The 25,597-nt window shown below is 51.2% G+C and overlaps 1 protein-coding gene across 2 annotated transcripts in view; it reads left to right on the forward strand.

The window, feature by feature from the left end:
- The window catches only part of CTIF (cap binding complex dependent translation initiation factor), a 146,894-nt gene that overhangs the window by 115,682 nt on the left and 5,615 nt on the right, over positions 1 to 25,597 (forward strand). For both annotated transcript variants that reach the window (XM_058044210.1, XM_058044211.1), the window contains exons 10-11: positions 9,655 to 9,810; positions 24,735 to 24,788. In XM_058044210.1, the coding sequence (XP_057900193.1) occupies positions 9,655 to 9,810; positions 24,735 to 24,788 (210 nt within the window). The remainder of the gene's footprint in view (positions 1 to 9,654; positions 9,811 to 24,734; positions 24,789 to 25,597) is intronic.

Here is a 25,597-nt window from a genome sequence, read left to right on the forward strand (position 1 = left end):
CAGCATGGATAGGCAGCCTCAGAGGCATTGTAGGGTGCTCAATACCTGTATGCTGCAGGGGATGAGCAAAAAATATTAATGTATCTTTCACATCCACTAAAAAAAAAAATATAAAAAGCAGCCAAATACAACATTTCTTACAGCAAAAGCTCCCTGGCTACATAGAATTTGTAAATATTAGCCTCTGAGAAAGATTTTCTGAGCTCCTTTGTGTAAATAACATTTTTTTAGCAGACTGGCACTTCACTGCAGGTCTCAGTTTTCAAGTGGTCGCTCGTGCCCCCATCCCAGGGCTGGATTTCCAGCAGGAGGATCCAGCACTGGTTCAGGATGCCCACGGGGTGCCTGGCAGTGGGGGAGACGTGGTGAAATGGAGGAGATAAGAAGGGTGACAGCCCCTGTGCTCTCCAGCGTGTTTGCTCAGCAAGGCTGAGTGCTGGGCCAGAGCCACCACCTCCCTGCAGACTAAACAGTTGCAGTGTTTTCTCTCCCATGACCGAAAGAATTTAGTAAAGGGTCCCGGTATGAAACTTTACACGAACTCTGGGTGCCACGAATATCTCTGGCTGGGAGTCTGTTAACTCCTCCAGTTCCTTGATCATCCACACGGTTCAGTCCCAGGGCAGATGAAAGGAGACCCATCCCACCATGGATCTGGCCAGCTGCCTGCAGGACCCCCCGTGCTCTCCCACCCACCGAGTTCTTGTGCATCCATCTTTCTGGGGATTTCGTTGCTTTCTTTTAAAGGAGAGAGCCAAGAGCTCTGGCCACGATGGAGCTCTGGAATCCTCCAGTTCAGGAAAGACACGGACCTGTTAGAGTGGGTCCAGGGGAGGATTCTCCCAGGGCTGGAGCCCCTCTGCTCTGGAGCCAGCCTGGCCCAGCTGGGGCTGCTCAGCTGCACCAGAGAAGCTCCAGGGACACCTCAGAGCCCCTGCCAGGGCCTCCAGGGGCTCCAGGAGAGCTGCACAGCCCCTGGGGACAAGGCAGGCAGGGACAGCACCCAGGCAATGGCTCCCACTGCCAGAGGGCAGGCACAGATTCTGGCACATTGGGAATTAGGAATTGCTGGCTGGGAGGGTGGGCAGGCCCTGGCCCAGGGTGCCCAGAGCAGCTGTGGCTGCCCCTGGATCCCTGGCAGTGTCCCAGGCCAGGCTGGATGGGGCTGGGAGCAACCTGGGACAGTGGGAGGTGGCAGGTGGGTTGGAAATAGATAACCTTTAAAATCCCTTTCCACCCTGATGCTATAATATCTCATGCCCCTGGGACCTGGTTGGAGCCATCTCTGTGCACCGATGTCCACCCAAAGGCTGTTCCCTCTGCCCCCCAGCTCGGGGAGTGGTTTTGGCCAGGGAGAAGCCCGTAAGGCTTCGTTCCTCCTTTGGTCCTGGCCTGCAGAGAAGCAGAGGCCAAGCCTCAGTGTCTTGCCCAGCTCAGCAGATGGGTGGGTGGTCCCAGTCCCACCTCAGGGTGAGCACCACCCAGAGGACACTTCCTAGGAGGGTCTCAGCATCCCACAGGAGAACATGCTGCTGCCGGCTACCAGGCACCCAGGAAACTCCCTGCATGGACTGAGCTGATGAGAGCCAGGAGTGCCTGTGCAGTAAAGCTCCTGATGTCAAACAGGATTAGCTGCCTGCCTTTGCCTGCCCAGTTTCATTCATTCACAGGCAGGCTGGCCTTTCAATGGACGCAGCTTCATTTCCAGTGCAGGTGGAATTCCTCCAGCTCTGGTGCCTGGACAAAGGAGCGCCTTCCTCCACAGTCAGTTTTCCTCATCTTATAATATCCCTCTTTCCAAATTTGGCCTGTCCCCATAGATCCCTTATCATCTCCACCTTATAAAGAGGACACATGGCATGTGCAGAATTTAAAATAAGAAGAATGCATCCTGCTGGCAAAATCCAGCTGGTACCTGCTGCATCCTCCTGGGATGCAAGGCTGGGCATCACCAGACATGGCGTTTGCAAGCAGGATCCATCAATCAGACAAAATTGGGGTGCCATTCATCACCTCAGCCCGGTCTTGGGAGTGGGATGAGCATTTTCTCTGGAACAGAAAAGGTCTCTGAGCAGATTTGGGGATGGTGCTGGGCCTCAGACCCTGCCATATTGTGGAGGAGGGTTTGCAAACTGTCCATCAAACAATGCCCATCCATGTGAAGTAGCCCAAAAATAGTATTTTGTGAGATTTCCTGAAACCATTATGCTTTACACTGAACTTGTGCTATGGGAAATGCAGCCTGTGGTATGGGGGATTCATACTAATACATTTTTTCCATGAAGTGGGGGTATCAGCACTGCTGTGGATGCTGGGATGAGCAGGGATTTGCTGTTCTTGATCCTCTCTCTTCCCACCACCTCCTTGTAGTGAGGAGGGGATTGCTGGCCTAGGGGTAGGATGCTCCAGAGGACATGGATTCTTTGTCTCCTTTTCGGGGGAGGACTCTCAGTGTCTCCAAAATTTCCCAAGTTATCCCAAGGCTTCCTGTGCGCACTCATGAAGACAAAGGGCACATTGCTGGCTCAAGATTCCCACAGTACTGGGACATGCAGGAATAAAATGAATGTAACAAGGAACTCCTGCACTGCTGCAGAAGAGCAAGGCTGCCAAGGGGGAGCTGCTTCCTCTGGGCACTGCACGGGGTGTCTGCAGGGCTGGGTCAAACAGGCAACCCAGCAAGGGAATTAATTTGTTTCTTTGTGGTCCCTTGTCTCCCTTCCAGTCCTTCTCTGTGGGACTGAGAGACTGGCTTGTGATCCTCAGGCAGGTGATTAATTCTCCTTGTCTGTGTGTCCTGCAGATGGCAGGTCTGTCCCTTGCTCGCTGCATGGTAATGATGTTTTGCTGTGTCTGGGTTCATGGGATAACAGGTCTTTAAGGTGATGACAAACTGCTGTTACCCAGCTGAGCTGACACCCTGACACGTGTTTGGGAATGCAGAAAGGTGTGAGGTAGGAAGGACAGCAATAAAAATTAATTGATGAGGAAGACAGCTCTGTCACCTGGGTAGTGCTGGAGGAGGTGCTGGCCAACATCCAGGACAAAATGGTGATTGTGGTTGGTTGTGTGCTGACCAGGCTGCTGAATTCACCCTCCTGGTCCCCTCAGAGCTTCCACCCGGACATTGCTCTGAGATCTTTAGCAACTGCGAGGTTTACAGCAAAACTTCTGTTTGCACATCCAGCATCATGCACCCACCAGGGTGCTTTCAGCCTCAGCTAAATCAATAATTAACTGCTTGTACCCCTGCAGCCCCTCAAGGACCTCAGAGACATCACTGGCTGAAGCCATGAGACACCCACGTTGGGTGGGTAATTGCTGCTGGTCCCAGATTGGGAGCCAAATGGAGAGGTCAGGGTGAGACCGGGGGCAGGAGGTTCAAGTGACCACTCCTCTGGTCACCTCCAGGTGTTTGTAGGCATGAGAAGTATCCACAGCTACTCTTGGCTCTGGTCATCAGCTGCCTCAGTTACCCACACTGGGGAATGCAAAATTATGTTTCTTGTCCTGGGAGTTTGCCTAGTCCCTGCTTCAGAAAAACCAGTTTTCTGACCTTATTTTCCCCTTCATGCCCAAATCCTTCTGAGAGGAATAAGCACTGTGTGTCTGCCTGGTGGCTGCAGAATCTTTGTTGAATTGTTCTTGCCAAACTGGAATAATTCCATATCCCTGGAATTGTTCAAGGCAGATTGGACGGGGCTTGGAGCAAGCTGGTCTGGTGGAAGGTGTCCCTGTCTATGACAAGGGGTTGTAAAGAGATGAGTTTTAGGGCCCCATCCAACCCAGACATCCTGTGATTCTATGAATTGTGCAGTGACATCTATACCAGCTACAATCACCCAGTGGTCAGAAGATGTGGGGTGGGTGTCTGTGGGGTGGTGGTCACTGTCCTAGTGGCCTGGACCTTCACCATGAGCTGCATTTCAGGGCCCTCTGTGATTAAAAGGGATCCATTCACAGAGCTGTGGCCATCATGGAGCCAGGTCCACGCTGAAGGTCACTGGTAGGATTTCCTGCTTTTCCCAAAATGGCCAAAACATCCTGAGAAGATATTCTCAGATATCTGCATGTTCAAATGGTGCAGATCCAGCCTGGAGGAAGCGACGTGATGAAAGCCTGTGGGAGTGAAATGCCTCACGGCTGGGTGAAGCCAGGACCTCTGCAAGGCTGGGCACAAGGTGTCATCTGTAATTTAAAGGCTTTATCTGCTTTAAATGTCAATAGCTCCTTTGTTGGAGTCATAATAATTGCCATGATCCGCATGTCTCAGTCACACACCCCAGAGCACTTCTCAGAGGAAGATGAGCAAATCCTTCCCGTTTGTTGCCCGATGGGAAATCAGGGTACAGAGGTGACTGGAGCCCACACAGGGCTGGAAATAAACCTCAGCCTCCTGTGCTGCTGTTCTCCAGGTTCTGCATGGAAGCTGTAGGCTCAGAGCAGGTTGTCTGTCATCACCCTGCTCTGCTCTGTCTTGTCTCCACGCTGGCAGCAGCGTGGGCAGGGATGGTGTGAGGGGATCTCAGTGAGGCTCTGTCCTTGGCTGCAGGCAGAGAGGCCAGGAGTGGGTGGCTGGAGGAAGAGCAGAGCCCATGGAAGAGCTGATGGTCTCATTTCGTGTCCCACCACCTCCAGCAGAGGAGTTTTTGTAGTGGTGTCCAGGAAGTGAGACTTTCCCAATGAAGCTGTGGTGGTACAGAGGAGCTCAGTGAGACCCCACAAATCCACAGGCAGAGATGTTTAATCACTCCCTGGTGCTGTCACAGGGTTCTCCAGCACCTCATGAGCTCCTTCCAAATACCAGTGCTCCAAACCACTCATCTCACTGGTTTATACTCCTCAGGAAACAAAGCTGCACACCAGAACCTCCTCCAAACCAGGACCTAAATTCATGTAGTATTTAAATTCTAAGCAGTGAATAATGCAGGTGAGGTTAATTGTGCAAAATGTGATTTATGGAGCCCTTTCTAGGAAGGTCTGGGAAGGGAGCAGGCAGAGGCTGTGCTTCTCCAGGACAGCAATAAGGGACAGAGGCTGTCCAACCTCTGTCCACCAATTCCTTCCTCCTAGCTATTGGATTTGTCTTAGCCTTTTCCAAAGAGCCATTTAGGGCTCCAGCATTTCACATTGCCAGTAAGATCAACTATTTAGCACAGCCTATCTCAGCTTTTTATATAGCTCTTAGCACGGATATCTAAGCATCATATATTTCTTTTTGTGCAGTATTTCTGACTCAGTATTTCCTGCCTCCTTGACAATGACTGAGTAAACAGCAGAGCTGCCAGAGGAAGAGCCCTGTGTTTACAGAGCAACAAGCCCAAATGTGCCTTTATTTTTTAGCCCATCAGAAGGTGGCGATGCTTAAATTAACCCTCATTTTTATCCCTCACTAAACTTTTGCCCTCAAACTTGCTGCTACCAGAATCAGCCATGGGTTGGTGGGCCCAGATCTGGAGAGAAGTTATTTGGAACGTGTCTTAAAAAAAGTGCGGCGAACTCCCAAGGGAAGAATTTTCAGCTGCAGCTGTCTGAGCTGGAGTGAGGGCTTAGATCCGATGGCAAAATGCTGCTTCTCATCCCACCTGACTCTGCTGCCCACCAAAAATGTTAGAGGAGGGATTTGCCTCCTCTCCCATAGCGTGGCCATTCCTCTTGGCTTGGTCCTAGTCTTGGGAAGGTCTCCTGTCCACTGCCATAGCCCAGTGTTGAACTGTGTCTACACTGGGATGAGGAGTGGGCTTTCACTTGGCTGCAAGAGTGAACGCCCCCAGGAAAAAGGCATTTTGAGTGTCCACTGCTGGCAGGAGCCTCAGCCAGGCTTACAGAGGATCCAGCAGGGGATGTCAGAGGTTTTGCTGAGCCCTGGGCCATCTCTGTGATGTGTGTGAGCACAGGCCATGATGAACGTGCTCAGCCTTCATATTTATGCCCCAACCCTGTCCTGTATGAGAGCTCTTTAGAGGTCCTTTTGGCATCACCCCACTTCCCACATGGTTTCCCAATGAATTCTTCTCCCAAACCAGTCAGAGAAGAAAGGCCAACCCTACCTGGTATAAATACATTTTATTTTAAACTATAGGCACTGAAGGAAGGTCATCCAGGAGACACACCCAGATTATCTACAGGCCAGAGCACCCCCAAATTAGTAATACAATTCATGTTTAAAAATACAGCCAAACTGATGAAAGATAATTTGCTTACTGCCCTGACATCACCACCTAAGCATGGGGCAAGCCAATCCACAGGTTATTTTTATATAACTCCGTGAGGCATTTCCAGAGCAAATAAAGTTCAGTGGGCAGGGCAGTGACCCGGCTGTCTGGTTCCAGAGCTTTTCAGCCCCCTCAAGGCTCGTCACCAGTGTGTGGAGGTCTGTGGGTCAGGGGACAGCGCCATAGGATGTGCCCCAGGCACACAGGACGCGGGGTTCCTCGCCTCTCCCACGTGCTGGCTCTGGCTCATCCGTTGGGGTTGCACAGCCTTTGGAGCTGCCCTCAGTGTTCTCAGAGGGTGACTGTGCCTGCTGTGGGCATGGCTGACCCACGGCTGGTGAGTCACACGTGTAACTCCATTAATTGAACAGCCCAGATGAGCCTTGGTGGCAGCAGTGGTCTCCTCAGACTCCCCGAGGCAGATGGGGCCTCTCTGCACTCAGTGCACGCCATGGTACAGGTCACATCTGCAGTCTGAAGGACAAATTTAAGGACAGAGCTTCCTGGACCACCCTTCTGCTGGGACACTGGAGTAGCACCACCCTGAGGCATGTGAATTTCTCAGGATGCTTCAGGACAGCCCTGGCACTGCAAGTCCAGCTGCTGTGGAGGCTCCTGCCAAGCCCTACTCTGGCCTGGAGGCAAGTGTGGTCCAGAAAAATTCCTCCCACTGGCAAGATGTTCTCCCTGCTTTGTCAGAGGAATCAGTGTCACTGCCTTCCTTTTGAAGAGTATGTGCAAATCACCTCCTTTTGCAAAGTTTGACCCATGCTGAGTGCAAAAATGGAGCAAAATTATTCCCACTGCAGCATCACATTCTGTGTGGAAATGTCTGCAGTGCCTTCTGCATCCATCCCACATTCCATCCCCCTCTCCCATCCTTCATAGGGGTCCCTCAAAGTCTGCACGAGCTTTTCTGTGACTGGGGGTGGTGGGGGGCTACAGACACCTTTCTTTTACAAGGATCTGTTCATCTGCAAAGGTGGGGAAGTGTTCATTGGTGTCTCTGCATCCACCACTGGGTGCCACAGGATGAAAAAAGGAGGGTGATGTGTGGTGGAATCCTTTCCTGCCCAGCTCCCATCCCAGGCCTTGGGATGAGTTTGGTTTGGTTTGCTGGTTGGTTTATGGAATTTCCAGGCAGTTGGTGGGTTTGATGGTTTGGGGTTTTGTACAGAAAATTGTTTACAGAAAATACCTTTTTTTAAAAGTCAATGTTGAAGAGTTATTTTTGTTTCTTGCACAGGCACAGAGCAGGGCATGTTTGAAGCAGGAGAGGGGAAGGAGCAGAGTTTCCTGCAGTGTTTTTTGTTCTTTCCCAGTAATCTGGGACTGCAGAGCCCGTGCAGTTATCCCAAGCTGCTAGGAATTTCACAGCATGCCCCAGGGATCCCAAAATACAGCACAGCTCCCCAGGTACACGAGTGTGGAGCTTCCAGGCCCAGGCAGCACAGGAGGTGCTGGAGGGCATCCAGGCTGGGAGAGGGAGGATGGGTTGGGGGCTGGAGCTGGCGGGGATGCTGCGTGAGATGCTGGAGACAGTGCCAGGAGAGGGAGAGGAATCCAGGAAAAGCTCCAGGGTTCAAAGGAAACCTTCTGTGCTCTGTATGGGTGGATGGGGCAGATGAGGGGCATGGGATACTCTTGCCCGGGTTTTTAATTTATCATTAATCAGGATATCATGTCTCTGACTTTTTTTTTTTTTTTTTTTTTGCAATACATTTCAATTTAAAAGTCCAGAACAAGTAATTGGGTAACCTTGGGGTGATAACCAGAGCTGGCAAATAACTCCTCTGTCACTGCCCAGGGACGGGCTGGTTAATGAAAGGATGAACTCTGCAAAATCCCTCGGAGAGTCTGGGGAGACCCAACAGGATTTGGCTGCAGGTTGACTCCGAAGTCGCAGACACAGTTGGGCAACTGACTTATGGAAATGGGTGTAGAGAGGAATTAGTCATCACTGCTTGGTTAATAAGTGCCTCAGCTATTTTACAAGTCTTTTTTCCTGCATATGCAAATACATATTTTATTTTTCCTTTTGTAATGAAACATATAAATAGCTCCTGCCTTGGATCTTCTGTGCATACAGTTGTGTCATGAAAATGATCGTCATGCTTTTGCCTGGCTTTCTTTAGCAGCTGCTTCACTTAGCTTTGTTCTAAAAGGAAGATCTCCTGTGTGTTGTCCAGGGCAAGAGAGCAAACTTTGGTGTGGTGGCTTTTATATCTCCCCAGCTTTGCAGAGAGCAGCTGCAGGTCAGAGTATTTGCAGCAGCAAAGCCCTTTGTCTCAGGCACTAGGAATAAACTGAGATGAGAAAGATAGAAGGTAATTTATTTAGTTGCTGGATTTCAAAGGTTGTGCAACCTGCACTGGAAACACACAGTGTGGAGAAGGAACTTGTCCTCTTCTTCAGTATTCCCCTGCTTAGTGTCACCTAAATTTTAGTGTCAAGGAAAGGTCACTGTGGAGACAGGCCAGAAAAGTTGCGTGGGATGTCATGCAAGAACCTCTGCAGCATCTCTTAGAGCCCAAGGAAACCTTCTTGACTCTGAGCATGATGCACTCCTTTGTGCCATCCTCTGGAAGGGTTTTTGTAAGGTTTTCTGTGTTGGCTTGTGCTCTTTGCCATGTGTTTCCATCACACACATCCCTTTTCATACCCCGCCTTTGGACAAACCCCTTCTTTCTCCCACCTGGAGGTCTGATGGGGAGGCAGCTATCTCCCTGTGTGCTTCCTCCTGATGATGCTGACCCATAAATCACGTCACTGGGATAATCCTTAGTCATAGCAACCATCAGCTCAGGCGCAGGGTGACCTTTTAATGCCAAGCCCAGGCTGCCCTGATCTTGTGGTCGGGCAGGGAGCCAGTCTCTGCCATTATTTTGTGAGATGCCAGAGAGCAGCCAGACCATTAGGATGCTCCTGGCCAGACACTGGGTCTGCTGAAGATACTGGAATGAATGGGCTGGGCAGGTCAATCTGGACCACCAAGCCCAGGATGGCCACCATCATTTCCCCTACATTTTGTTTAACCTGTCTGTTGCTGCTTTTTTTTAGTCCTGGTGGTGCTGGCTTCTTCCCTCCTCACCAAAAAATCAAGCCATCCAAACCCAACACACCTGGAAAAGCGACCCTGTGTCTGTTGGGGGCACAGAAGGGTGCAGAGGGCAGACACTATCTCTGGTGCAAGCTGTGGCAGTTATTGCAGGAGTTGGTGATATTTCTGCAGTACCTGCTTTCTGGTGGCTTTGCTCTGTCGAAATTGCAGCCGCTCCGCGCGCGTTGAGTAATCTCCGCACTGTTACTAAAGAGTCAGTCAGTCTGTCTGTCCTCCCCCCACCCCGAGTTTCAATTTCCTCCTAATTCCCTCTCTAGACAGCCATTGTCTCTGCCGTGGTGTTGCTGATGCAGCCTCTTGTCTCTGTGCCTCTTGCAGAAGGATTTCTCCATGCGGGAGGAGCTGCAGCAGCGGGACGTGGAGCGCTGGCTGGGGTTCATCACCTTCCTCTGCGAGGTCTTCGGCACCATGAGGAGCAGCACCGGGGAGCCCTTCCGAGTCCTCGTCTGCCCCATCTACACCTGCCTCAGGGAGGTAAATGCCTTCCCACTTGTCCTTCCCCACCGGGGGAACAAGCTGTGCAGAGATGCCCATGGTCCATGGAAAGGCTGTGGATGCTCCATGCCTGGAAATGCCCATGGCCGGACTGGACAGGGTTTGGACCAAGCTGGGATAGTGGAAGGTGTCCCTGCCCATGGCAGAGTGTCAGAACTAGACAGAGGTTCCCTAAGGCCCCTCCAGCCCAAACCATTCTGGGATTCCATCTTTGCTTTATAATTCCTAGACATTTGCTCTGCCGACGCTTCACACTTCAAAAGTACTTACATCTGCAGGCACTCTTGGCTGTTCCTGCATATTGTCTTTCTGCTCATTAAAGCACAATAATTAAAGCACACACTCCCTTTGTCCAGTGGCTAGGAAGGACCAAAGTTGGAATGGCAAACCAGGCACTGTAGTTTGTTAATCCCAGTGTTGTGGAAATCCCCACCTAAGCAGCTTAAGCAGCTTCATAAAGCAGGTGAAGCCACCCAAATAGATGAGACAGACCAAGGGGAGGAAGGAGGGAGACAAAGGAAGTCCCTAATGTCCTTAGACCCAACCCAGTGCAGCAGAAACCCAGCCCTGTCACCAGGGTGGGGGATTTTTCAGAACCTGATTTCCTGGTGACCTCATTGTCAAGCTCCCCATGGGTCAGAGTGGTGGCAGAAACCTAAGTGAGTACATACAGAAAAGACAACTCAAGTGTTAAATGTTCTATAGAGAAGGAAAGGGCTTCCCTCCATCCTGTTTTAAGGATAGCTTTGTCTCCTGCTGCTGCCTGTAGAAGATTTTCTCAGAAAAACCCGCCTTGTCGCCCAGGGTTGGAGCTGTGAATCTCAAATTGTCAGTGGTGCTTCTGTCAGGCCATAAATAACTCACTGTAAAATAAGTTCTCTGCTAGACCTCAGGCAAGGGAAGGATAAAGAAAGTGCTGGTGATGACTTTTTTTACATGCATGGGAAGTTTTCCTCTGAATGCAAACGCGCCATAAACATTTTGTCTGGGTGGTAGTACTGTGGGCAGAGCTCACAGATGGTGACTGGAGCAGAGAGGAGCGCGGGCCTCATGATAAGGCAGACATATCCAGAGGAGGAGATGGGAGAGGGACGCTAAGAATAGCCGAACTTCCCCAAAATCCCTGCCCACGGAGGTATGTGTCACCTTCTGGGGAAGATCTGACGTCTGGCAGAGCCCCCGTGCCCATCCGCTTCCCCTCGCAATCGTGACACAGCACAGCCCTGATTCCTCCAGAGCTTTTCCCTGCCCACTCCTGTCTGCCCTCGCCGTGCTGTCACTGTCCCTCCTGTCACCCCTCTGCTCTGTGGGGACATGGTGGTGAGCTAGAGGTGTGCGGAAGGACATGAATTTCATATATCAGGGATATTTTTTGCTACAGGGCAGCTCCATAAAAAGATTCACTAATTATATCAAGATGTCATGCGTAAATTTGCTCTTAAAAATACATCTCTGTTCCTTAGCAGGACAGGTCTGTCCCTGTGGTGTTGTTTGTCACAGATGACTTTACTAGATGATCTTTAATAGCGAGATGATCTTTAGGTCCCTTCCAACCCAAGCTACTCTGTGATTTCTAAGAGGTCTCTTAGCTTAGCTGACATGGGTGAGCCTGACTCCTCTGGCTCCCCTGCCTCAAAATGCTTGCTCCGTGACTGCTCTCTCTGCAGTGCTTTGACCTTGATTCACCCCTCTTCCATGGCTCTGGAATGGGTTTTCATTCTGCTGCCTTTTTTTTTGTCATTGCCAGCTAATCCTGCTGCACAGGGCCAGCCCAGGGGAAAGGGTCACCGATTTATCAGCAGTGCCAGGCTCTGGTTGGCAGACGGTTGCCAGGGCCAAAGGTGGGCTCAGACACAGTCAAGGAGGTGGAGGTGTGCTTTTCCAGCTGCACCCCAGAGAGGACAGGGACATCTGCACAGGCTGGGCCTGCTGGGTGCTCTGTGAGAGTGTGGAAAGCCCCTAACTGTGCAAACTGTTCGTCCCTTGGTGTTCCCCATGAGCCACATGGGCTGGTCTCCCAGCAGAGGAGGGGGTGTCACCATGGCCTTTAAAGTTTGGTACTCCCACATGCCTCAGGAGAGGTTCCCAAGGTGTGGTAGCACTCAACATGGGTTTTTTCCCCTCCTGCTGATCAGAACATACATCCTCAAGAAGAGTCTCAGCCCTTCATCCCTAATTTCTTTCATATTGATTATTCCCCAGCAAGCTCCCTCTGTGCTGCCCACAGTCCTGCACAGCCACTTCTGCCTCCATCCACCCATCCTTAAACCATAAATCATTAGCAGAGGCAAGATAACATCTCTGCCTCTGCCTGTCCTTTCAGGTCGCTTGCTTTTTAGTTTCTCTCTTTTTTTTCTCCTTTTTCCCTTTTCCTTTATAGCTGTGGCAGACTCAGCCAAAGGTCAGCGAGGCAGTGAGCAAGAGGAAGGGGAAAATTGCCTGATGACTGAGGCAGGAATGTCTGTTCCCTTCCCCCTGCAAAGCTTCCTCTCTCCAGCTCCTTTCCCCCCAAATAAAAGCTTATTCACACCATCATTAGCTGTCTGGGAGGGGTGAGGGTGGCCACGAGGGCATCAGTGCTGGGTGGGGAGGAGCTGGGGACATGGCTGGGGCACTGAGTGACAATGCCAGCGCTATTTATCGATCGCTGCGGATGGGTTGGTTTTGTGGGCTGGGAAAGAAAAAAAAAAAAAAAAAAAAAAAAAAGAGAAGTTCATTTCAGGTGAGGCTGGAGTGATAAGTGCTGGGGTTTGCTGGCTGATTGACCCAGGGCCCATCGCTGTCCTTTGGGAAGCAGGCAGGCCCTGTGCAGGCAAGGCAGTGGGTGTTTAACCATGGCAGAGGAAATGTGGGTCAGAGCTGCCACCTCACCCAGGCAGCCTTTTGGAATAGCTGTGCCCCTTGGCTCAAGCACAGTCCAGCCAAATTCCCCTCCCAGGGGGCTCTGCTGCATCCTCCTCCATCACTTGAGCCTGAAATGGGGGAGAAGGAAGGGACTGCCAATACATCCAACACTGTAATGGCATCTCCCAGGAGCAGAATCCCTACCAAATGAAAAAGTTTAATTTCCATAACGGTTTTGAGGGGTTTGGGGTGAGGTTTGTGCAGGCTGAGAGTGTGTCCTCACAGCGAGGTCTGGCGAGGTCAGCGTTGGGATTTTAGGCAAAGAGAGGGTTTGCCAAGGGAAGCAAAAGGTGAATCCAGCTCTCATTAAAATGGTTTAATGGAGCACACTGTATTTGGATGGTAGTTTGGACTAAAATACTTGCAGTGGGTGAGTGCGTATTTTAGGTTGGAGAAGGGCAATGGATGCCCAAGGTTGGCCCAAAGATCAGTCCTGGAGACAACTGGGAAAAGGAGGGAGAGCCCTTTGCAGATGAGAATGAGAGGACTATTGCAGCTCTCAGATCTGGAAAGCCTGGGAAAAGAATAACAAAGCAGAGATGTTAAATAGAAATAAAAGCGCTTTCCTCCTATTCTTCCCTCAGAGCTTCGGGGAATCGAGGGCGAGCTGGAAGAGGGCATTGTTCCTGGGATAAAGGCTTTCCCCAGGGATGGTTATGCTGCAGCCAGGGCACTGTGGGTTTGACCCTTGCCTGCTTCCAGACCTGGCTGCTCTCACTTGGGAACAGTGGTGGCATCTTGCAGGACCAACATTCTTCCATGAGCCTTTTATTTGGTGAAAGCACTTTTAGCATTATTAGGAAGTTGTTCTGTCTCCTGTGCATGATGGGCTTAAGCAAGAGTGATGTCCCAGTCTCTCCTTCCAGCCCTACAAGCCCTCTTGACTATGGCCTCAGTTTATTTCACAAAAGCACTCTAAATTTGTCCGTGAACATCTCCTTCCAGGATGGTGAGAAGTGAACATGCTGACATCTTTCCTGCTCCAAAGCCTCTGCCCCTTGTCCAAGCACCAAGGACCATGCTGAGCCATGCTCCAGCAATGCTTCATGTTGCATGTCTCCCAAAACCAACTAAAACCAAGAGAAGAGCCAAGGTGCTTTGGTTCTTGCAGCCTGGACATATTTCTTCTTTTCTGTGGCCTTTGGCAGAGTCAGCAGAATGGAGAAAATGGGTGGTTAAGGCAAGGAAGCAGCAAATGTCAGCTGAACCATCAGAGCCCTGTGCGCAGTGCAAGAAGTGCCCCGTGGCTACTGAAGATGTGGACATAATAAATAATATTATTTGCCATCTATTGTTCACTGATTGTCACCACTTTTGCCTTCCCCAAGCCCAGTTGGAGCTGTCTGTCCCTCATCCAGCTCTGTGCTCCCATGTTAGCAGGGTGGCCGTGGGCCGCCCCAGCTCGGCGCCCTCCCAGTGTCATCCGCTGGTGCTGCTGGGGAGGGGGAACATTAGCACTGGATCCTGAGGGGCCCAGCCCAGTTTTAGGTGACGTCTGAGGCCTGCAGGGAAGGAGGGATCACACCCAGTGTGGCTGTTGATGGGTGTTCTTGGGAGGTTTGCCTCCCCTGCTGTCTGTCTCATCCTCAGTGGAGGTTGTTGGGACACCAACCCAGGAGGTGCCCCTGGGGCTGGGAGCTGCCACCTCCCTGCCAGTGCCTGCCAGGAGCAGCCACTTCCAGCCCCGGTGGTTGGTGCCAAGTGCTGCTTTGGATGCATTTGTTTGTTCTTACAATGCCATTTAGCAGCCAGGTAACCTGAGCAGTTGCCTATGGCAGCAGAGCAGGGAGGTGGAAAAACTGGCTCGAGGGACTCAGGCTCAAGGTGATGCCATGTGGCAGTAATGCCACTGTGGTCTCTTGAGGCACCTCAGCAGCTGGTGTCCCCCACAGGGAGGGCTCTCCCCCTCTCACTCCCCATAATAACCCCATGCCACCCATCACCCATGTCACTGTGCTCTTCTCCTGCACAGGGCTGATCTTTTGTTGCAAGTTCTAAGTTTCTTCTTGACATTTTGCTTCACCCCACTGAGGTCCCTCTCATTGGCAGCCCTTTGAATACATTTCAGTACATCCCAGACTTGCTGTCACTTTCAAACTTCATAAGATTGCACTCCTTATCTCCTCCAAGTCACAGATAAGGATGCTAAATAGGGCAGGTCCTGGGATAACAACTTGGTATTTGTTATCATTCCTGGCCTTCAGGCAGAGCTGGGTTGGAACCCAATGGCTACAACCCTCTGAGCCCAACCATCCAACCCATTTTTTACCCATCTGGTTGTCCTGGCTTGGAGACAAAGGGACTGGATATCAGGGGTGGCAGGGAGCTGCCTTGGCACCATCCCACTCTGAGCCTTGGCTGGGGCAGGCTCAGAGCAAACCCCAGGAAGCAGCTCATCACAGAAAGGCTAATTAAACTGCAAAACTTTGTGCAGGAGGCTGCAGGACCAATTCATAGAGATCCCTCCAGCTTGAGAGGGTTGTTGCTTCTGAGGCTGTGTGCCCCAGGGGTATCCCCTTCAGAGGGATGCAGTCACTGGCCTGACCCAAGACAGATGATTTTGGGGTCTCAATAGCAGCCCTGGGGAGCCAGGGCAGCTCCCAGGCGCTGTGAATCAGCAGGGATCAGACCCAGCAGGCTGGCAGCAGGCAGGACAGTTGCTTCTCTGCAGGAGTTGTCTCCTACCTCCAGTCTGGTTGGCAGAGACAGTCCCATTTCAGCATCGTTTAAAATCTTGGCACGCTCCCATCGCTTCCCTGCCTTGGTACAGGCTGCTGACTGAAAGCCTCGGGGTGGTGGTGCAGGGAGGATAAATACTCCCTGTCTAATTGCCTTCCCCCTACGTCTGAGTCTGCGGTGCAGCGTGTAGACGGGTATCCACTCCCCTCCCTTCTCTCAGTGCCTGTTATCTCCTGGGGCCATGCTGCGTAATTTAGCAAAATATTCTAACACAGTAATTAACGTCTGAACTTCAAGAGGGCACTGCCTTTTCACTGTCTCCTTCAGAGGAAGAAAAAGGAAAACCTTCCCGGCTGCAGTCGGATGAGCGGGGAGGGTGGTGCTCTTTGGAAAAGAAAATTGTATCTTTTAACGTGGGTTGTGTTTTGTTAATCACTCTCACTTTTTAAAAAGCATCAGCCTTTTGAGTTTGAAAAAGGGTCTTTGACAGTATAATGAGATGCTAGGATTTTTAATATTACTCTCCGAGTCAGAGAGTGAAACATAATTTTTGCTTTATCAAATGAGCAAAGGCACCTAGGGCCTTAGATCATGACCCCACACCACACTTCCACTCAGGAAGCTCCATGAGGCCAGGTCTGAACAGAGAAAATATGTCTTTTACGAAGAAGGAGACTTATATCCTCACAGAAGTCCCCTTCTGGGGATGTATGTTCTGCAAAAAATCAAAGGTTTGGTCTCCAGTCCAGTGGGGCTGGGACAAACTGGGAAGTGTTTTGTGTGAGGAAAGGATGGAGGAGGAATGAGGAATGTGGGCATGGGAGGGAAGGGATTTCAGAGAATGGGTGAAAAAGGGGTACTGGGGCTCAGGGCCACTGGGAGGAAGGAGAAATGAGGGGAACAGTTGGGCAACAACAATGGGCAGTTGTCTTGGGAGTCCAGGAGATGTGGAAGACATGGAAGGTCTGGGAGGAAGGTCTGGGATTTGGAGCAAGTGGGGCATGTTGATGTAAAGGGGATATGGACTTGCAGAGCCATGACAGGAGGCAGAGTGCAGAGAGCAAAGAGGAAGGGTGGATGCCTGTCTGTAGGACCACGCAGGGCAGGGGTGGATGTCCCTGTAACCTCTGTGCCTGCCATACATTAAAAAATAATTAGCCATGCAAAAAGCTCCCACATCCCCAGACCCCCATAGCTGTGCTGGCAAAAATGCTCCTATGAATGCAGCTTGTTTGGGAAACAAACGATTTCCTTTAATCCTGGTCATTTTGATCCAAGGGCATAGTTAAGGTGGAGGAGGTCAGGTGTTATCTGGGAGCAGATGAGGACGGGCCAAACCAGGGAGGGCTGCCCAGTGTAAGCCCATCTGCCCTGTTGGGTATTGTATGTGCAGGAACATATTCTTGGAAAGCCACAGGACTCATTCAGTCCCAGCACCAAAACCGTGGTGTTGTATCTTAAATAGAGGAGGGAAAATGCCACCCTCGTTTCTCTGGGACCCGTGGAGAAGTCAGAGGAAGCAATTTGTGCAGATAAAGAAGTGAAGTCAGATACCATCTCACAGGATGGTCCCTCCTCCTCGCGTGGCTTTGTTTTTCTCCCTCGCCCTCCGTACCAGGCATTGTTAGTTCCCAAAAACCCTTTCAATGGGATGTAAACACAACTATTTGCGTCTGCCGCCGCCGCCGCTGCGCGCTCGCTGCCTGTGCAGAGCCAGGAAAGCGCAGAGCCTCCGGCCAGCCAGGGTGGAGCCCGCTGCAATCAAGCGCCATGGTCTCGCCGCTGTTTCTTTCCATGTTTTGTGTTTCCCCGGGACCCTTGGGATGAGATCACATCCTCCTCTCCCAGGGTTATTATGTCTTCGGACGGGCAGGATGAAGCCGGTCGTCTGGGTGGCTTGAACTCCCCGTGCACCCAGACCGGGTGGCTCTGCTCCGTCTGTCCTGCTCACCTTCGGGTCCTGGAGGTCCACCTCCAGCCAGGGGATGTGTAACCACCAGGCTACTGTTGGATTGCAGCGTCTGGGTTGATGAGTGACCAAATTTTCTTCATCATTGTCTCCAGTAATTGCCTCTTAATGGTTTCCATCTTCTCAGGAATTTCTTCTGCCTGTTCCAGATCCGGGGAGAGAGAGTGTCGTGTTTCATGGTTTCCCTTGCCTACAGTGGAAAGGAGTAGGAGGAGTTTCCCACGACTGGGTACAGGATTTTGTTCCTCTGGCCTTAATTCAATTTGCTGTTAAGTATCTCCGAGTTCCTCAGGAGCCTGACAAGGAGGATAACCAACATTTTGGTTTACTCAATGCAATAAACAAACTAATCTCTTCTTACCATCCTCCCAGGGAGTCCTGGTTGTGTAATAGGAGAACAGAAATCCCCCTCTGAGCTGAGGGGAGCATGTCAATGCCAAAGGAGTTGGTGCCACCAAAACTCATTTAGGTTGCCCAAAGTGTGTTAGAGAAAGTGTCTGCTATGGCTCCTTGCCCCCTGTGCCACTTCATCTGGGCAGCTGCCTGTGGGATCAGCAGTGCCCTGTGCTGGTGAACCTTTCCTAAGGAAGCAGCAGGAGCTGCTGTCAGACATTCTCACCCAGGCTGAGACCATGACATCCCATCAGGAAACTGGGAGAAGAGTTCCCTGCATGAGATACGTGGGTCTGGTGGCATCTTGTGCATCTTCTGTAACCTTGAAGACTTCCCAGACCCCCAGAGAGGTGTGAGCAGAAGGGAATGGGGAGAGAAGCACCATTGCTAGTGGAAGCAGCTGGACACAGACTGCCTCTCACAGCTCAGCTGTGGTTTTAAATTCCAACAAATCACATTTTGGAGCATGGCAGAGCCTGTGCCTTGTGCAGAGATCAGCACAGGCAGATCCATAAGGGAAAGGTTTCCCCAAAACTTTGTGTTTGGGCAACCTCAGCATCAAACGGGTGAGCAGAAACTATTTCACCTATGCCTGTGAGCTTCTAGAAGTCTGTTTCCATGTGCTCACTTGTTCCTTCCCCAGAGAAAGTCAGTCTCATCTGACTTCCCTCACTTCCAGAGGGGGACTCAGTACCCCTTCAGAGGGGGTGGTGCTGGCACAGCTTGTTGGTAGGCACAGGATGACTCAGCTGACCTTCTGATGTCCTGGGTCAAGGAACTGATGGTAGCAAATTGTAGAAATCCTGAAACTGGCCCTGCGGTGCTGCCTTTTGCAATCACTCATCCCCACAACCTTGTTTGTACTTTGCATGTTCCCAAGTCTTGGCTGTTTTCACCATCCTGCGTCCTGAGGAGAAGTGGAGCTGTACCATTGCCTGTGTCTCAGAGAAGTGTGTGACTCTCCCCGTGCAGAGCCATGCAGTCCCATGGATCTTATCTCAGGCATCTTCCTTAAAGACTTGTGACAGTAGGTCAATAAGAGGCTGCTGGAAAGGCAGAAAATTGCTATTGATGTCTGTCTGCAGAGAGACCGTGAAGCAGAATTGGCCTGGGCTCCCACCTAGCAGACCATGGGGATTCCAGGAGGTTTTGGGAGCTGGAGTTCCCCAGCTGTGGTCCACTAGAGCACTAAGGCTGCCTGCAGAGCTGTGTTAGCACCTAAACTGCACTGTCAGATATAGGGGATGGTCACAGAACCACGGAATGCTTTGGTGTGGAAAGAGCATTTAAAGCTCATCCCATTCCACCCCCTGCCATGGGCAGGGACACTTTCCACTAGTCCAGCTTGCTCCAAGCCCTGGGATAGGGGGCTCCAAGCTCCAAGTCCAGCCTGTCCTGGGACACTTCCAGGGATCCAGGGGCAGCCACAGCTTCTCTGGGAAAGCCTGTGCCAGGGTCTCACTACCCTCATTTAAACTGAATCTCCCCTTTTTTAGATTAAAACTATCACCCCTTATCCTGTTGCTGCAGTTAACTTAGTCCTAAAAAAAGTTTTAAGACTAAAAACTTTGTTGTTATCTTTCTTATAAGCTCCCCTCATAAGGGGGTGTCCATGATGATCCCAACCACAGAGCTGGAACAGATCCATCTGTCAGAGGACCAAGTCCATCATGGCCCTTCCCAAGGCACTTTCTGGTTAAAAGCAGGACTGGGAAGCACCATCTCTCCCACACTTCCAGTACAGTTTGTCCACTCTGCTTAAGCTCCAAGTGGCACAAATAACTGATATTCCTGAAGGAAATGTGTCTCCCTTTTCCCCCCGGCCTTGCTCCACACCAGCAGCGAGCCGATTGCTGCGCCTGGGCCATGCGTCTGCAGCACGCTGGCTCCCCTGAGGTCATGCTCCACAGTCCCTGGGAGGGGGGAACACTGTGAGGCACCTCCTGGTGACCCAGGCGTGTATGAAAAGCATACCTGTGGGCAGGCTCAGCCCCGAGGCTGCCGGGGTGTCCGTGCCTGCTGCCACTGGAGCCGTGAACCCGAGATGCCCGTCGGGGAGAGCGGCGCGTGGGCTGCGGTCGGCCCGGCTTTCCCTGCCTCTCATCCCAGCCTCTCCCAGTGGCTCTGCGTGGATATTTTCCAGGTTTCTTGTGCTTTCACGCTGGAGTCATCACCGAGGTGTCATGAAACGCTGCATGCTAAGGGATAGTTAGTGGCCAGCATTGCTTATGTGTCGTTTTGCAAGCGATATCGTACACAGTAATTAGCACTGTGCCTTGCAGGAGAAATATCATTGCATCTGGAAAGGGTAATGCGTGTGTTGGGCTGCTCCCACCCCATCTCCTGGGGAGAGTTGCTGAAGAACACAATTAAACCTGCGTGGTTTAGTGATAAGGGGTGGTGGGATGGGTTCTCCTGTCCTCCTCATGGTGTGGGCACCCCTGAGAATACCAAGTAAGCACTTCAGCTTCTCAGCAGGCCAGGTGATCTCAGAAAGCAGATAGTAAACCCAAATATTTGGGGTGAGTCCCAGTGTGTTCACTTGTGGTTTGCTCCTGGTGGCCTGCTCCCCATACACAAGCATCTCCTGCTGCTCAGCAGGACCAAGCTGGTGTGATGAGGCATAGCTGCAGTTTTAGGGCTCCTTTGGTCCTTCAGCTGTGGCTGCATGTCCACCTCGTGTGGCTTATGATGCTTACCTCTGCAGAGATGTAAAGAGAAGGCTCTGAGGCCATGGAGGCCGGGGGAGATGGGTCCCAATAGCACACCATGGATGCCAGTTTTGCTCAAGAGCCACCTTGCAAGGCACTGCGACTCACCACAGCACGCAGCACTTCCAGGAGCAGACCCTAAAACTTAGTTTGGGTCCCTTATGCAAATGTCTAGCACCCAGAGCCCACCTAGGCATGCTGGCTCTGCAGAGGACCTTGTCCAGTGCTCATCTCTCCGAGTGACACAGAATTTTGAATGAGAAGGTGCCTGATACCTCACACCAGTCTGCAAGGCAGCGAGTCCAGCACCAGAAACAAAAGTGAGAAGCCTTTCGCAACTGAGGCTGGGTATTATATGACTGGCCGGGCAGATTCTGGCATGCAGCCTCCACTCTTAGGAAATCAGGCAGACTCTTTGTCTGCTCTCCAGCAGGAACTGCTGCTTTCGTTGCCCAGCTTAGCCCGATGCAGGGGAAACCGGCTGGAGAGCAAAGGGAAGTTTTTCTCGCAGACAGCCCCAGCCTCCAGGGGATGATTACAGGTTAAACTGAGGAGCTCGAGAGTCCCAGCTCACCTGCCCTCTTGTCTGCCTCATGCTGCTCTTTCAGATCCCTCATCCACGTCCATCAGCTGGTTTGAGCCCTGTGGGAACCTGGTGGAGAGGGAAGGGATGGTGCCCACAGTGGGATTTGGGCAGAGGCACGCAGCAGGGAGGAGCAGCTATAAATAGTTAAATAAATAATAATTCCAGTGTGGGAGTGCTGATTTAATGGGTATAGAGTGTTTACCTTAAAATATTTTAAGTAAATATGAATTAGAGTGCAAACAGTGAATGCAATTGGCTGGGTGGTCACACGAGTGCTGGGACTTTAGGGCTGTGATTTCTGTGGAGCTCTCAAAACATTTTCACTCTTTTTTCTCTTTTTTTTTTTTTTTTCTTTTTTTTTTTTTTTTTTTTTTTTTTGGCAGCCCTGGTCAGGTCTGACTCAGGGGTGACAGAGCTTTGGGGATCACTGTGCTCTGGCTGAAGGAAGCACCCCAGTGCTTTGAAGTGCTTTGAGGGCCTGGTGCTCACATGGGGCACCATCAGTGGGCATGAAATACCCTTTGAGAAATACAAGCAAGCTGTCGTTGATGGGTGAGGACATCCATGGTGGGACCCCAGGCAGCGCAATCCTTGCAGTCAACAAGGTTCAGTGCCCACACCAGGCTCCCTGATCTCCTCCTGCTCTGTCATGCAGGGCTCAGAGGCAGACAGTGCCTACAGCCCAGCATGCTGCAAACATGGTCAGCAACACACAGAGAAACAGTGGCACCATTCTGATCCTGCAGGCTTCAGTCCATTGCACTGATGCAGGTGGCTGGCAGCCGTCTGTGGCCGTGGATTTGGGCTCTGGTTCTCCAGAGTAGCAGCAGATCTCCCTGCTGGGCTGTCCCTCATGCGCAGGGATGTCCTGGGCTTGGTGGGCAGGCTGTGGGCCTCCCCAGCCTGCCTGTCTCAGGCAGAGGCTCACCTGTAGTGCCTCAGAACTGGTATCCCTTGGTAGCCTATGGAGCAATGGAGCATGTGGTATCTGGGTGGGCAAGGTGGGGCACATGGTGCCTTGGAGGGATGGAGCTGGTGGATCCTGGGTGGAGGAGGTGCAGTGCATGGTACCTGGATGGACAAGGTGGAGCACATGGTGCCTCCATGGACAAGGTGGAGAGCACATGGTGTCTCCATTGACAAGGTGGAGAGCACATGGTGCCTCCATGGACAACGTGGAGCACATGGTGTCTCCATGGACAACGTGGAGCACATGGTGTCTCCGTGGACAAGGTGGAGAGCACATGGTGCCTCCATGGACAAGGTGGAGCACGTGGTGCCTGCATGGACAAGGTGGAGCACGTGGTGTCTCTATGGACAAGGTGGAGCACATGGTGTCTCCATGGACAAGGTGGAGCACATGGTGTCTCCATGGACAAGGTGGAGCACGTGGTGCCTGCATGGACAAGGTGGAGCACATGGTGTCTCCATGGACAAGGTGGAGCACATGGTGTCTCCATGGACAAGGTGGAGCACATGGTGTCTCCATGGACAAGGTGGAGCACGTGGTGCCTGCATGGACAAGGTGGAGCACGTGGTGTCTCCATGGACAACGTGGAGCACATGGCACCCTGATGGACACATTAGAGCACACCCATTCTCCTTGTTCAGCCAAGTCACATCAGATGAAGATGAGGTGTCCATGAGGGCAGTGTGAAGTTGGAGGTGCCTGCCCAGGGCCGGGGGTAGGATGTGTTCACTGTTTCATCACAGGTGAGACTGTTCCTCATTACCAAGTACCTGAGCACTTGACAGGGACATGTTCATCCTCACAAACACCTTCTGAGGTAGGGAGGCATGTCCCAGCCCTGTGTGTGGGAGCTGGGGCTAGGGAAGTTGCAGCCTTTCCACGACCACATATCCTAGGCAGGGAGCAGGATCGCTGAGGAGACCATGGCAGAGGAAGGGCTGGAGTCAATCCTAACTAGCTTCAAGCTTTCATTTTTGTGTTATGTTCTTTACTAAAGAACACCAAAAATAAGAAAGGTGTTGTTAAAAGGTATTGTCTGTTACTTTATTTGCAGCCCTGCTTCATGCCATGCTCATGAGCTAAATAGCCCAGGAGGGAATATCTGGACTACTGCCTGTTTATATTTTTCCCTAACTGATATTTTTTTTTTCATTGTTGGTGTTGGGTTTAAAATAATCTCATGTTTTCTTGTGAGGAATCCGAACCGTTTGTGAGAACTTATCTCAGAGCACATGGCTTGGGCTTAACTAACATTTTCCAAACAACTTAGGAGAAAGATAAACTGAGGGGTGGGGTAGAAAAAAAAACCTGTTGGATGATTTGAGAAACCCTGGCTGAAGCTTTGGCTAAGGAGAGGGACAGAGTGCTCAGTGAGGTGCTGTGAACACCATCCTCAAAGCAAACAATCTGCTTTCTGCTGAAAACAGGAGACAAAGCTCTGAGAGCAGTGGTAGTTCCTTGTGTTGCCTCTTCTTTCCCCTATCTGTTTTCCAGCCAACGTGGAGCTGGTAAACAGACATTTATTTGTAGAGGGAAGGAAGCATGGAAAAATAAGAATGGGACAGAGAGATGGTAATGCCTAGAGTCACAATTCTGATTTTAACTAATGGATATGACTTTGGAGTAACATTTAGTTACACTGAGCGATTTTTATATGGGCAGTTTTAATCAGTTCAACTGCTTTTAAAAAGTCTACTTCTCTCTAATGAATGTCAGATGATAGTGAAGCCAGTTTTCCCATCTTTTTTCCTTTATCTTAGTGATTACTGCACACAGGGATTAGCTCAGGGTCATCAGGGCTTGTACTTTGCAAAGTGATGGGGTGGAAGTAGCTGTGAGTGTTGCCAGTACCTGTAACTGTCATACAGATGAGAACAAAGGAAAATCCATATTTTTGTTCCCATTTTGAGGATCCTTGCTCGTGGTTTCAGTGTTTGTGGGGTGAGACATGCTGAGCTCCTACACTTTGCCATTGTCATATGGAGCTGTTGACACTTGCTACACACCCTGAGTCTGAACCAAGACAGATGAGCATCATCCTGCACTGTCCTGTGCCATGCCCAACAAGATTTTGGGTTTTTCCTCAAAGCTACTCCTGCTTGCAAGCTCATGTTTGTAACTCAGAGTTCATGGAGAGCAGAGCAGGGTTGGATTTGGGCACCTGGAACTCCGTAGTTTCATTGGCACCCCTGCCCCTGCAGCACTGTGTAACCAGCCTAGGAGGAGCCATATTAATTACAGTGGATTGGATGTAGCTCAGGCACTTTTGTGGCTGTCAGAAGTGTCCCCACGGGGATGGAGAGGTTCAGGGGTGGGTGGCAGAGCCCTTCCTTTCCAAACAGCCACTCCTAGATCTGTGCTACTGCAGTGTTGTTGACTGATGGCTGCATTTATTCCCTGTGCATGTGAAATGAGTGTTTTCTGACTGCCTGCCGTGGGATAAAAAAAGCAATGTAACCTAAACAAAATATATTATAAAAGTTGTTAATCTAAATTTTACCCCATGTTTTGTCACTGTTTATTTTAAATTTTTGTATGGACAATCTGTTTTCTTCCCTTCTTCTGATTTTGTGTCCTTTCTCCTGGAAATGTCAAATGCCAAGCAGGACGAAGACATAGAAAGTGGTAAGGGAGGAGGAGGAGGAAGAAGATCATGCATTCCTCACTGTTTGTCCCTTCTGTCTTTTGCAGTTGTTGCAATCTCAGGATGTGAAGGAGGATGCCGTGCTTTGCTGCTCCATGGAGGTAGGGAAGCACCTCTACACCTGCCCTGATCTCATTGCTTTACCCCTTCCATCCTTGCCCATGCATGTGTCAAGCAGCTGTTGGATGTTTCCAGACCCAACAGCTGTGTGGCCTCTGTGCATTTTGGAATGATCAGATGGATTGAGTTGGAAGGGACCTTTGGAGGTCATTTAGTCCAACCCATCTGCAATGATCTTGAACACTTTCCATTAGGTTGCTCCAAGCCCCATCCAGCCTGGCCTGGGACACTGCCAGGGATCCAGGGGCAGCCACAGCTGCTCTGGGCACCCTGGGCCAGGGCCTGCCCACCCTCCCAGCCAGCAATTCCTAATTCCCAATGTGCCAGAATCTGTGCCTGCCCTCTGGCAGTGGGAGCCATTGCCTGGGTGCTGTCCCTGCCTGCCTTGTCCCCAGGGGCTGTGCAGCTCTCCTGGAGCCCCTGGAGGCCCTGGCAGGGGCTCTGAGGTGTCCCTGGAGCTTCTCTGGTGCAGCTGAGCAGCCCCAGCTGTGCCAGGCTGGCTCCAGAGCAGAGGGGCTCCAGCCCTGGCAGCAGCTCCGTGGCCTCCTTTGGCCTCACTCCAGCAGGTCAATGTCCTTCCTGTTCGGAGGAATCCAGAGCTGGATTCAGGATCCCAGGTGGGGTCTCACAAGAACAGTTCAGGTAGAAGACCAGTGTGATATGAGAGCCCTTGAGACTCTTGTCACTGGGCTCCTGATGCATGTAAATGGATGCAGAAGTTTGGTACCTGGGGTCCCATCACAATATTATATCATCCTGGTTCCTTCAGATCTCACCCTCCATTCAGTTT

This window comes from Melospiza georgiana, chromosome Z, assembly GCF_028018845.1.
Source record: "Melospiza georgiana isolate bMelGeo1 chromosome Z, bMelGeo1.pri, whole genome shotgun sequence".
In the NCBI taxonomy this organism is placed as follows: domain Eukaryota; kingdom Metazoa; phylum Chordata; class Aves; order Passeriformes; family Passerellidae; genus Melospiza; species Melospiza georgiana.